Consider the following 13,205-nt stretch of genomic DNA (forward strand, 5'->3'; position numbering starts at 1 on the left):
TTTTGTGTGTGGGTCCCACACGTTGCTGGCATATTCTAACGACGGTCTAAGTATTGACTTGTACGCCAATAATTTAACATTAGAAGACGATCGAGTTAGAGAGCTTTCGCCTTAACAAATAACTTGCGCATTGCAGATGAACAAATAGCGTCAATGCGACTTCCCCGGTCCATTCTACTTGTAATTGTTACCCCCAAATACTTAAACGCCAACACTTCATTTAAACAAGTTTCTGGGGTCCCATACCGAAACGAGAGATGTGAACTTTGATTTAAAGTAATGTAGTGAAATGTAGTGTATGTGTGTAAATGTAGTGCAATGTAGTGAAATGAACTGTCTTCAAAGGTCCATGGAGGATTACTCAGGATGTTCCCACTCGGCCAAGAAAACCAAGTTGCCAACATCGAGCCTGTTTGACCGCATGCTGTTCTTCTGGTCAGACAGGTGCAACCCACACGAGGTTCTACCATCCTTTGCAGTCAGGTAATGCAGTCAGGCAACCCTCAGTATAAGAGTAGCCACAGTTTCAAATAGTAGTTCATGAATGGATGGGATGGAGCGCATTGCAATGAAAGGCAAGCTTTGTCGTCATTTACCTTCCAAATTACGTTGACCCATCTTGCTCAGGATACATTATGTTAATACATTAACGTTTGACATGCATTCCATATTTCTTCCTCCTGTCAAGCTTAATCTTGTGTAATCATTTTAATGATCACTATAGCTTGGATGTGGTTGTAGGTGGATCAATCTGTGACATTTTCAGCACATCTATTACTGTTGTTATCATTTCGGTAGAAGATGGACTCTGACTACCAAAAGCAGATACAGTCAAGTCAACCCTCGATTTATGAACACCCTTCGTGTCTCAAAAAATGGTTCATAAATCGAGGTACAAGGAGCGCCGAAGAGAAATGGACTGAAACACAAGAGGATATGCACTAGATTGTGCTTATTTTTTAAAACACTCCAAAATTATGCTCTGCACCATACATTCGCTGTAAATTTATCCTGTTCAGAAGAGACTATATAGAAGTCTGGCACACTTGACTCGTCCGCCTGGTCATCGAAGTACACCACATCGCAATGTGGATGTGATTCAACGCTGTGCGAGCTGTTACAGCTTCCGAACAGTCCTGCTGGTTATCATCACTATCAATATGGCCATTCTTGTCAGCATCATTTGACAACTGCATTAAAGCACCATCATCAAATGGTTGTGTTCGCCATCAGCACAGGAAATCCACTCCTCTGCGGCGGAGTCCGGAAGCGAAGTGTGTTCGAAACTACCTTTGCAATTCGGTTAGGGGCAAGTCATCCTCCGTCACAAACTGTCCACAAAAATATCAGACGTCATCCATGCCTTTCGATTCGCACGGTACATCTCTGACGAAAATTTCTCTTGGCCGTTTTAATTTGCCTATGATCACTGGTTTTCACTTAGTCCCAGAAGCATTGCATAAAAGGCCGACAGTGAGCCGCGCTTAGTACTAGAAACGGGGTTTGTCCTGCTATGACCTAGCTTGTAAAATAATGCAGTTTCGTCCAAGTTATGGATTTCGTCAAGGCTGTACCCTTGGAGAATTCTCTGGGGACACTGCTCAGGTGCTTGACTTTCATTCGTTGTTCCTCTTCATTGACGCGATCCCAGTACTTCCCCAACTTCTGGACGGCTCGGCTGTCCCCGTTCATAAATCGAGGTTAGAACACATGTGTTTTTGCGTTTCATCCCTTGAAAGTCCATTCACAGTTCAGATATCAAGGGTTCATAAACCGAAGGAGAAATTTGTGACGCCGTTCATAAACCGAGGGAATTCGTAAAACGAGGGTTGACTGTACATTGTTCATCCTTAACAAAATCTGGGCAGGTTGATACATGCATGTGTTGTGGGCGGCAAGACTATTAACGTTGGCAGCTGTCCTTGCTTGTGTTTGTCAATTGTCTTGTCTCGCCACCCACAACGGACCTTGTTTATCCCCGCTTTCAATTTGCTCCTCGTGATGATTCCATTTCAAGGTCAAGGACAGTTGTGTACCTATTATTGCCTGAAATCTGAGCCACTTTATTCCTGGTACATAGTTAGACAGTTATGTTTTTGGGCTTTGTCTTTTGAAAGTCTGGTGCAAAAGCCTCGCGTTTCATATTAACACCACATCTATGCAAATTTTACATGGGAGAAGAGGATTTCCCCCTTGCTTCCCTTTCCCAAATTTTCTTTTTTTGGTGGGGGCGAGTGGTTAACCTTCTCCGGTCACACCCCTGGCCTTGAAGTAAAAGTGTTCATCACATAACATGTAGATTTCTTTCTGCTCATCTGGTGTGACTGAGGATGTACTCTATCAAGATGTCGATGCACCTATTTTAAGCTGCACTGTTGTAGACACTACTAGTATCTGCAACTGTGCAGCTTGAAGCCTACAGCATATTAGTACTAGAAGCGCGCAAACCATGCGGATGTAGATGCACTTCCCTCGATGCATGATTTTCTGTCTTTTTTTTTTACTGTTTCCAACAGAGCTTTCTGTTTCTTTGGATTTGCAAACGTAGTCTGATAACATAAAAATACCAGGACTGCATTCAACACATGATTATTTCTGCAGATTTGCCATTACTGTCTGGTACTTTGATGCTGAGGAACGTAAGAATGCTCTTCAGCAATATTAGAAAGGACGTGAGTACACATTTTGTTCATTTCATTGTAGACCCCATCTCTGATCACCACCTTTGGTCACATTTTCCTTTCAGAAATACAGGCGCAGAGTTACCAACAGACCAATATACTAAACCCATTCACTTTTGGAAACTACCAGCAGTGATCAGGCTCTCCAACGTCTCTTCAGCGTTTTTTTTTTTTCCCAACACAAGAATGTTCTGTCGATAAGAGTTGTATTTATGCTACTAACACTTGAATGAACTAAATTTCTTTGATGAAGTGCAGCACAAGCAAATATGCTGTGCACAGCACATGAAAGATCTTTAATATAGAATGTACAGTCTAGTAAATGAGAACTGATTCAAAGATTTTTGTTCATCCAGTACTTGGCCTTCTTCGCATGTATTATAAGCTCCTGCACAGCCTTGCCCTCTTGGAGTGCTGCATAAATGGCCGAAATGAAAGGTGTGACGTCAGGGATTTCAGAACAGCTTGGGATGTTGAGCAGGGTAGTGAACAGGTTGCCCCATATGTCTTGCTTCCAGTACCTGCAAGGTTACAGTTTGTGAGTTCCTGCACTATAGTTCACGGGGTATGAGCCAGATGTTTTCTATCAATATTTTTGACGTAGAACTAAGTCTCCCTTTGCAATGTCATGACTGGTGAGGCTGCATCACAAAACTGGAATTTAAACTGTTCAATCTCAGAACTGCTCAATATCATAATGAATCACAATGCATGGTATAGCTAATAGATAAAGGTTTCACGTGATAATGCACGCATCACGACACGTGAATGCATTAGTAACCACCAACCAATAACACAAGTCACATAACATGCTACATTTGTGTGCACAACATCATTGTGTGTATGTCAGTGATGCAAAATTGATGGTCAGTGATGGTGTCGAAACACTACCAATAGTGTAAAAGCTATGGATAGAACTATCGATAGTTTTACAAGAATTGACTTTCAATAGTACTGTACTTTGTTTTTCTTTCTATCAATAGCTAGAGTTGATTGTCTAATGCCACTTGGAGGCAATGTTAGTGGCTGGTGTCACTACTGGCCACTCAATTGTTCCCCTCGACATATTCTCACCTTTTCAGCCTCTGTTTGATGTCCCAAGTTCCGTCAGCCTTCTTCTGAGTCTCCATGTAACTGCCGAATAGTAGGGTGTGGACACATCCCAGAAACCCATACCAATCAGTCTGAAGCAATGAATAAATAACAAAATGTTAACAGATGTACGAGATTTATCTCTGGTCATGCTCATGATAATGTAGTAAATACCTTGAGCAAGTAAATAATTTCATACAGGATTTTTGTGTCTTGAATCGTAACCAATGGAACCACATGAGCAAATATATGTGCTTCTATTTGCATCCCTAGAAGAGCAATTTTTTGTCGTGCCATTCCAAGTTATTGAAGGAATGAACAGCGTGTGAAATCCTCCCCATGATTCACATTTGTGTGTGTTTGAACCATGACCTACTAGATTATAACTACCATGTCATAATCGGCAACCACTATGAGGAGCCCGTCCACACGATGCGCACGGGGCGGTACTCATCGGCCCGCGAGACCTACATCATGATTGGACAATGGAAATTTGAATTTTGAATGCGCAGAAGCGGACGTACGACTCCCGTAGCAGACAACAGCCCCTATGAAAACATGTACAATGATGATGATAATCAACTTTAGAATTAAACATCTTCTGTGGGATATCCACTGCTTGTAGAAAAATACTACGGTAAGCAGAAGTACAAAGTATTGTAGAAGTTGAGTAAGCAATAACTGGGTCGATGACTAGCGTGACTTCCGCGCTAGCTTCCAAATGCGGCGCTGGCAAACGATGCCTATGACATGGTCGTTATAACCTAGTAGGTTGTGGTTTGAATGACCAGTGAAGACAGCAGACTCATCGATTTGAAATTTACTAGCACAAAGATAGTGAGGATTAGGTTGTGCTGAATGTGAAGACACTAACCGTCGTATTCTCACTCAGCCCTGAGGGATCCCTGCACTTCCAGGGACTGTTTCTGTAGCTCTTGCAGCATATCCTGCACACGCAGCGAGCGTGAGCCCAATGCATTGCCAAAGCTACAGGAAGGGTCCCTCGAAGCACAGGGATCCCTCAGCCTGAGTGAGAATATGACGGTTAGGGACATGTTCGCAGTTGCAGAATGCTGGAAGCAATAAGTAAACGTTTTCAATTGGAAAACTACCTGCCCTGTAACTGCTGCACATGAACTGCACTGCAGTTAAATGGTTTTGCCATTCTGTTGCTCAGATGCTCAGATGGTACAATGACATACATGTAATGCATGCTGCACTCATTGTAGTGTATGCAGGACACGGGCTCTTTCGGCACTACAATTGAACAGTCATCTCATCAACAGTGTTAGTCGTCACTCACTGTCACCTATGCTAATTTAACACTAATAAGAAATCACGAGGTGCGAGTATTCCAATGCCTCACATTTTTTCCACCATGAAAGCAGTAGCATACGTGATGCGGTTTAGTCACTACGCATCTTACTGATACTCCATTTCTTCAGCAAAAATATTTGTAAAATGTCTCCATGTACAGGGCAATCGCGTTAATTGGAAATCTCTTAATTCGAACTGATGCTTGGGTCCCTGTCAAAGTCACATACATTTCGATGGGGGAAAGCTCCCGGTAATTCGAACATATGAATGTGCGCGACAGTTTATTCGAACAAGATCGCCGGCCGTGCAGACTACTCCCGGCCATGCGCCAGGCAGTGCGCTGATGCCATGTCAAGGACACGTTTCCTTATGAAGTGTACTTATTGCTTATAAGGCCATTGCTTACAAAAGTGCTTGTACCAAAGGAAAGAGTAACAAAGCACCGTGATTGTGCGCAAACGTGCGGAACAATTCCGCTTACTTGTGACAGCCAACAGAAAGGCGCGGATGACAGCAGGTATTTTCTCGAATTGGGTGCATGATATTCACAATTGCAGGATCACAATTGGGCTCAACATCGCAAATGATGTTGTCAGACTGAAATATGGAAGACGTCGAAAAAGTCAGTCGCGGCTGAAAAAACGAATGCAAGCGCATATAAGATTGCCCCCGAGATATTGGTACTTGCCTGTAAAGAAATATTTTGTAATGAAGGAGCCTCTCACATTTCTACCGTCACGCGACCGGGAATGCCATGACGTGTCTCCGATGCAGCTGGTACGCATTGCCAACGTCCTTATTCAGAGCCTTTAGTTGTAACTCAGCTTAATTCGGTCACCTTCGAGTTTGAATTAACGGGATTGCACTGTATCAGGTAAAATGCCTCAATGTGGCTTCCCTCTTTATACATATATATATTTTTATATTTCTGCATTAGCACCGTGAAGCAACTGTGGCTATGAGCGGCATACAGAGGTGGACAGATGGAGAGAGGACAGCAGGAAGGAGTGGGGGGTTAGTATGCGTCCTGGGCTGACTTTCAGGGGGAACTCTGGAAAGTCTTCAGAAAACCTAGGCAAAAGCCTCAGACAGGATTTCCCTCTCTTTAGGAGAGAGTGGCGTTCACGCCGGCTCGTCTTCATTGCCAACAATATCCTTTGTTTTTGTGCTTCTTGAAAATAAATGGCTGGCTCCACTGATGCACACGGTGACATACTGTGATTCGACATCAAGTCAGTGAAGGTGCACTTGGTCCAGTAACGTTATCACCCTGTCACGGTTTTTTGAGTGAGGAGGTGGTAGGGCAGGATGGGACAATGAAACCATTCCCAACCAAAAAATTTACTCTCCAACTACAGATGAGCACCTGTGGTCAGGCAAGTCAAGGCTGTTTGGCATTCAGGTGACATTGCTTATGGTATCAATTCATGCGGTATTGTTTATGTCGGACCTAATTACCAGCTGCAAAGTTCCAAGCTGTAAAAATCATGCAACCACAGAGAAACCCAAAGCTGCCAACCTCACTGAGCAGCATTCGTAGATATGTGCCATGAGAGACAGAAACAGATTATGTGCTCCGTGTCCTTTTAGACGCCCTATCAACAAACCTGGTATGTCCAAGGCCGCCCTTCTTTCATTTCGACACACTGGAAGCCATCAGTGTCTACAACACAATTGAAAGTTGTTCCACGTTCATACTGTTTCATATCGATGCCTCGCCCGAAGTCAGTCAAGTAGATGCAGGACGTCTCCTTAGCCAGATTGCTGGTGGATTCAGAATCATCTGGGCTGAATAGGCATAACGTCATTCACCAGCATCCCAGAAAATGCTACGAGACTGTACTTACAAGTCCACTATCAGAATGTTGTCAGGTTTCACGTCTCCATGAATGATCTGGACGCTGTGTATTTTTGCAAGCACCATCAGCATCTCGAGTGTAAAGTACAGCACGAGGCACTCTGGGACTGACTCTCCACGATGCTTGAACACGTTGACCAGGTCCTGTATCATTTATAATACGTTTCCATATGGAGTTTCACATAGGGTGGTTTCATATAGCATGGTTTTGCTGTGCCTAATCCAAGACTATTGCTTGCAGTATCAATATTTGTCACACATATGGGTAAGTGCTCAACATTGCCATACCAGCAGTGGACAGATGTTTCGGCCTTAAGCGCGGACCCCATAACAAGCGACACGCGACGCGCTGCAGAATTTGTCGCTGTCGCGTCTGGTCATGGCGCGACTTCCTGGTCCATTTGAGCAGCGACATTTCGTCACCGAGAAATGATGTTTTTGGAGAAGCAATGCTTATTTTATTCGAGCTAAGTTGTAAATTGCCATAAATATACCAAAAATAGTATTTCATTCGTCAAAACGAGGAGAAATTGTAATGAAGTTGCTATGTAATATTCGCCGTAACGCAGTGGCGCTGCGGTTCAAGTACCCAACGCCCCGCCCACTTCTTCGTCTGCTAGTTTTGTTGGTTGCCCTCTCCGCCCTCTCTCTTGCCCACGCGTTCAGTTCTTGTTTCACGCCGCCAAAGCTAGCTGGTTTTGTCAAACAACAGGCAACGAACTCAGCGACATGCTACAAATATCTACTGGGAGTAGATGCAGAAATATTGAGCCGCGACAAAGCTTTTTTGACGCTCGTGTGGCGGCAGTGACGTTGATTTTGTCGCTCCTCGCGTGTATCTGCCGCGTGTCGCTTGTTATGGGATTCGGGCTTTATTGGGCCATCGTGAGCAGTGCGCAGGCAGGCGACGTTTGATGTCATAGTAATTCAGGAGAGCTTGTGAGTCATGTTCACAAAAGAGGAATTCCAGTCTTTCCTATCCATGCTTGAAGGTGTGCACGAAAGAGCTACTTCCCTACTCAATGTACTTACAAGCAGTGTCCCATATTGGCAGTAGGGCATGACCAGGACGCTACCATTCTTGTAGAAGGCTCCAACGTAAGCACAAGCCACTGACCTGGTCTGGAAGCACAGCACAGCTGCACTTAGTGGCACACGTACCACATAGAAGACACTCGACTCTAAACTCACCACAGATGGCAACTCTGAAGCAGTTAGTCGCGCCGCTAGTTCTGCCATGATGCAGAACTCCCACAAATTATCACATAGCTTGACCACCTTCAGAACTACGTCTGTGACAGCATCCTAATTTGAAAGGCAAAACAAACATGCAGTCACTTTCTGCACCGAGGATGGCACAGAAGAATTTCTTCAACATTTGTGCAAGCCAGCTCAGAAGTTGCATTTAAGTGCACTTTGTGGTGTTAGTTACTTTAAGGGGCACCAAACAGCTCCACGAATATTCTCCAATTATTATGCTGTACGAAAGAACGTGGCTCACGATATCCAATTATGAAATCAATTTACTTGTTGCGAGTGTCTTTACAACGAAACAATGCCATTGAAAGAGCATAATCCTCGAGAGTCTCTCCTTCCTACTCGGAGAGCACCTACGTCACACGTCTCGCATGTGTAGCAAAGCTGCATTCCAGTCACTGGAGATGGGGGAGATTTCAGACTCCTAGCCAATGACTACAGCAGAATCTCTAGTCCACTACTCAGAATCCATCAGTTCTTCTCTCTACTGAACGCTCAACAGTGAGCTGAAGGAACCTTCTCTTAGCCACGTAATTTAGCTGATCCAGTTATCCGTGTACGCTGAAAGGTAACGAGGCATGTGTCTTCATAAGCACTGAAGCTGCAACCAAAAGCCCTCACACATTTTGTAGAGAGGGAAATTATAATTTTTTCAGCAAATCACTCTAGTAGATTTGGAGAGTTAGCAGATTCATCTGAGTATGATCTGACTTGACTCTAACAAGTGACACTTAAAATTCAATTTCTTTTTTCTTTATCATCGCACTCTGCTGCTGGTTTGCACAAGTTTGTTGGGATGTATGTACTATCGTTATTAATAAAAAACCCAACAGAAAATTAACATCACTTCTGGTCTGTATTAAGCGATTTATCCATGCAAGACCACAATGCCAGAAATAGAGAGTCCAAAATGGCATAAAGTACTTTTGCAGCGAAACAAGCAGTTTGAACCACATGCCTCTCGACTGCCGGTCGAGCACGCTACCGCTGGCATTTCCCTTTCCGACAACTTGCTATGGACCCCTTCAATGAACGAGACATTGCAAACACTCTCTTCACATTGGCTGTATTAAGTAGGCACCCCTCTTTTGGCGCACTCAAATCGGGAGTATGAGGACACCCGGAGCAGCCACTAAACAGGAGGCGAAAGCAACTTTGGAGCGCTACATTGCTTCCTGTTGTCTGCTCATGCAGTGCAAAGCCAGAGGACGCTTAGTTTGAACCTCTGGCAACGCTGGAAGCGGACGACGGCGGTTGTGAAAACTTTTCCTTGTAATGAAATGGAAATGATGGGAATTTGTAAGCTGTTTACTGTGAAGATGACGGCATTGCATGAAGATGTCTGCATTAAAGCACTGCATTCTCCCACAAATAACCGCCAATAGCCATGTGCAAGTTGTCAGCTAATAGAAAAACATGATAACAGTTATAAAATACAGTCGACCCCCCGTTTATCCGGACGGTGCCGTTCCCGGCGAAATCGTCCGGATACCGGGGCATCCGGATAAATGAAACGACCGAATAGAAACGTCCTACAGAGCAAGGTTTAATTAAAACACAGAAATCTCGTCAATGACAGCTGTTACATAGTAGTGTAGGCACTCGATTCCTGCAAACTTTTGCTAATTGCATAGAGTTGAGCCACGCTGTTGCGCTGCTCGAAGAATGTCAGTGCGGACGCAAAGTGTCAATGTAGGAGTTTTTTTCTCACTGGCGTCATCGGCATCGTTTTGCTGCACATCATCGGAGGCAATAGCAGCAATCACACCGTCATCAGTCATAGCTGCACACGCGTCATCATCCTTATCAACGTCAACGTAGTGAGAAACTACAGCAGTCACAATGAGCCTCTGCATCAGGGATCGCAGCAGGCCCTCGGGTCGGAGTTTTCCCCTCTAGAACCGGACATTTGCTCGAGATATTTCAAAATGACTCGACTGGTCAACGTGACCCAATGCACACAAATAGAAAAGGGGGTCATCGTGCACGGTTGTCTCCCCTACGGAGGAATGTAGGTTCCAGACGTGTGAGGGAATAACCCCAACACAGAGAAAAGGGTGACGAAGCGGGGTCAGCGTCTCCTCTTACTCACGGTTGTCCGGATAACTGAAGCTGGATTACAAGAATTTTCGACTTTCGTTCCCTGGAATTCTTGTCCGAGTCGGAAGCTGAAGTCCGGATAAACGAGAACAAAATACATGGAGGAAAATCCGTTCCCGTGCCTTTTGTCCGAATACCGCGGGATCCGGATAATGAAGTCCGGATAAACGGGGGGTCGACTGTACTACAGTTTTCCCCAAAAGAGAGCACTGAGTACTATACAGTCGCCGACCGATATTTCGGACATGCTCCATTATTCGGACTCGTTCGCGGAACGGCCCATAGAGTTGATGTATAAGAACGTCCAAAACTTCGGACAGCCCCGTCGCTCGATATTTCCAACTCTGTTTGCCTAACCAGCGAATTTTTCTCTAGGAGTATAGAAAATATTGGTATCGTTCTAAAATTCGCATTAAAAAAAATCAACAAACTAAAATATTGAACAAAAAATATAGGCAACGATTGTTCATTTTCGTTCTCTGAGTAGAATAGGTCTGTTGTAAAGCTTTTGCGTCTTCGTTTTTGGCCCGCGAGTCGTGCGACAGCGCTGTAAAGCGGGCTTCACCTAAAGCACACATGCGTTAGGTGAAGCCGACTTGCGGAGTTGATGACGGCGGTGCCTCTGTCAGTGAGTGTACAGTGACGAAATGTCACTTCGGGAAATAGAAGCTGATGTTATCAGGCAGAGCTGGAAGCGCGTTAGGAAAGCATCGACAAACTTTTCCAGCCTATTAGTGCTTAGTAAAGTTTATTTTGAAGCAAAATTCGTTTTTTCGGACTGCTCGATTATTCGGAGAGTTATTTGGAGTCCGAGAAATCGGACGGCAACTGTAGTAAGTCTGCATGTCGCTTCCAAGCCCACCCTTCGAAGGCCGTCTTGCCGGCGCCCAAGATGAAGTACGTCACAAAAAACCTCAAGCACCCGGGCGCTTGTCGTCTGCTTATAAGTCGCCATTTCAAAACGGGTGCGAGGGAAGTGGCTCCGAGTCTCGCATTCCCGGATGCGCGAGTGGCGCTTTGCGTCGCGTTAAGTGAGTAGAGTCCTGAAACATTTGTGCTCCAGGGCACATTGCCTCCCACATGTTTTTCTCTCACTCACACACGCACGCAACACAGGACGAGGCAGCAGCATCTGGTGAACATGATGGGAAGTAACTGTGCTGAGGCTAGATACACAAAACAGGCCAACACAACACAAGGTGCCACGGAACACAAAAGCAGGAACAGTCATGTTCCTATGTTTATGATCTATGGAGAACTCCCAACAATGCCCAATTTGTTAGTGTGCAACCTACCTCTGGAAGCATTTTGCGTGGTACACTTTGCCGTATGCCCCTTGGCCCACCTGCTTTGGACACATAATACTGGTCCACCTTGACTGCCTGTAGAGGTAACAAAACATACATTGTACTATTTTAATGTACACACAATTGCGTCGTACCCCGCCATTTGGATGTACAGGGTGGCTGCAGATAAAGTAGCCCCACAACGCCATTCGTTCGTGAATGTAGGCTACTTTATCTGCACCCCCCCCCCCTGTACGTTGCACCGTGACCTCAAACTCGCACCCCCAATTTGAGGTACCTTGCCTACATCAGTCTTGTACGTCCAAAACTAGAATACGCCTCATCTATTTGAAATCCCTTTTCAAGATTTTCTCACCAAAAAGTTGGTAGGCATTTACAGAACGGTACAAGCAGGTTTCATTTGTTCTGACTAGTGTATCTGGGCTCAAGAACCGGCTAGGACTACACAATTTGTCTCCTGCACAAACTGTCAAATCTTCCCCATTTACTGCATCTCATATCTCTCCTCGCTTAGATCACCTACTAAAGATTGAACGCCCTCATTCCCGCTCATCATCTTCTAGATCAATTTCCCCCGTACAATATCAGGAGTGAATACCGTATTTACTCGCATAATTTGCGCACTTTTTTTACCGAAAAATGACGCCAAGTTTGGGGGTGTGCTAATTACGCGAGGCATTAACAAGAAGACTTGAACAATGTGCAAAATCTTAAAATATGTTATGTTTCTGTTAAAGATGGTCCTTTAGGTGAATAATACTATACAATCTCGGTGATAGGAATCTCACAGAGTAGCGGAAAACATTCGTATCAAAAGAATTACCACCAAAATAAAAAGTTAGGCAAGAAAATAGACAGTGGCTGTTATTTTCCATAACTGTCAGTGAAAGAAGTCGGTGGTGGTGGTGGTGTGGTGGCTTGCCGTTGTCGGCCTCACGTATGTGGGCAACGTCACGACTCACGCCCTGGGGGAATGTGCGTCCTGGGCCGACTTCTAAGGGAACTGTGCCGACATATGTCTGAAAGCGTCTGAGGAAAACCCAGGAAAAACCCCAGACAGCACAGCCGGCACCGGGATTCGAACCCGGGTACCTCCCCAGTCTCGACGTGACATGGCCAGCACGCTAACCACTGAGCCACGGGAGCTGGTTGGAAAGAAGTCGGTCGTAAGGATTTTCTCTCTTCGTTTTTGGCCAATGCTGCCGAAATTTGCGAGATGATTCAAAAAGGCCCAGCACGTGCTTTCCACGCTTTTTCTAAAGCGAGCTTCTCCTAAAGCACGCGTGCGTTAGGTGAAGCCAGGCTTGCGGAATGCTGACGCGTTTGTTGCCAGCAGTTTTCCGGATATGTTCCTCCACGTGTTCTGGTCGTTCTTTCCTAAGCCAGTGCGATGTCACACAGCTTGCGGTTTATTGTTGTGAGGGGGTAAAGGGTCAAAACAGAGATAAGATTCCGTACAGTGTATCCCTTTGATCTGATCTCCTCCACCAAGGGAGAATCATTGTTACGCAACATGATTTGGAAATTCGTGGTGAGGATCTCCCTCCATTTCGAAATGAAGGAGCAGCATGTGCCCCAGCGTCACGGGGGGAA

The 13,205-nt window shown here is 45.0% G+C and overlaps 1 protein-coding gene and 1 long non-coding RNA gene across 2 annotated transcripts; both read right to left on the minus strand.

The window, feature by feature from the left end:
* Nucleotides 1–3,127: 3,127 nt before the first annotated feature.
* On the minus strand, nt 3,128–6,836 carry LOC135375654 (uncharacterized). Its single transcript, XR_010417321.1, has 3 exons — nt 6,698–6,836; nt 3,756–3,865; nt 3,128–3,202 (listed from the first exon to the last, which is right to left on the minus strand). It is a non-coding gene; the product is annotated as an uncharacterized LOC135375654 (long non-coding RNA).
* A 97-nt stretch (nt 6,837–6,933) lies between these two features.
* LOC135375632 (uncharacterized) lies at nt 6,934–11,800 on the minus strand. The gene is made up of 5 exons (XM_064608305.1): nt 11,747–11,800; nt 11,601–11,687; nt 8,140–8,253; nt 7,981–8,070; nt 6,934–7,092 (listed from the first exon to the last, which is right to left on the minus strand). Exons 1-5 carry the CDS (start codon nt 11,798–11,800, stop codon nt 6,934–6,936), a joined length of 504 nt encoding a protein of 167 aa, XP_064464375.1.
* Nucleotides 11,801–13,205: the final 1,405 nt, after the last annotated feature.

This window comes from Ornithodoros turicata, unplaced genomic scaffold (genome assembly GCF_037126465.1).
Source record: "Ornithodoros turicata isolate Travis unplaced genomic scaffold, ASM3712646v1 ctg00000911.1, whole genome shotgun sequence".
Lineage (NCBI taxonomy): Eukaryota > Metazoa > Arthropoda > Arachnida > Ixodida > Argasidae > Ornithodoros > Ornithodoros turicata.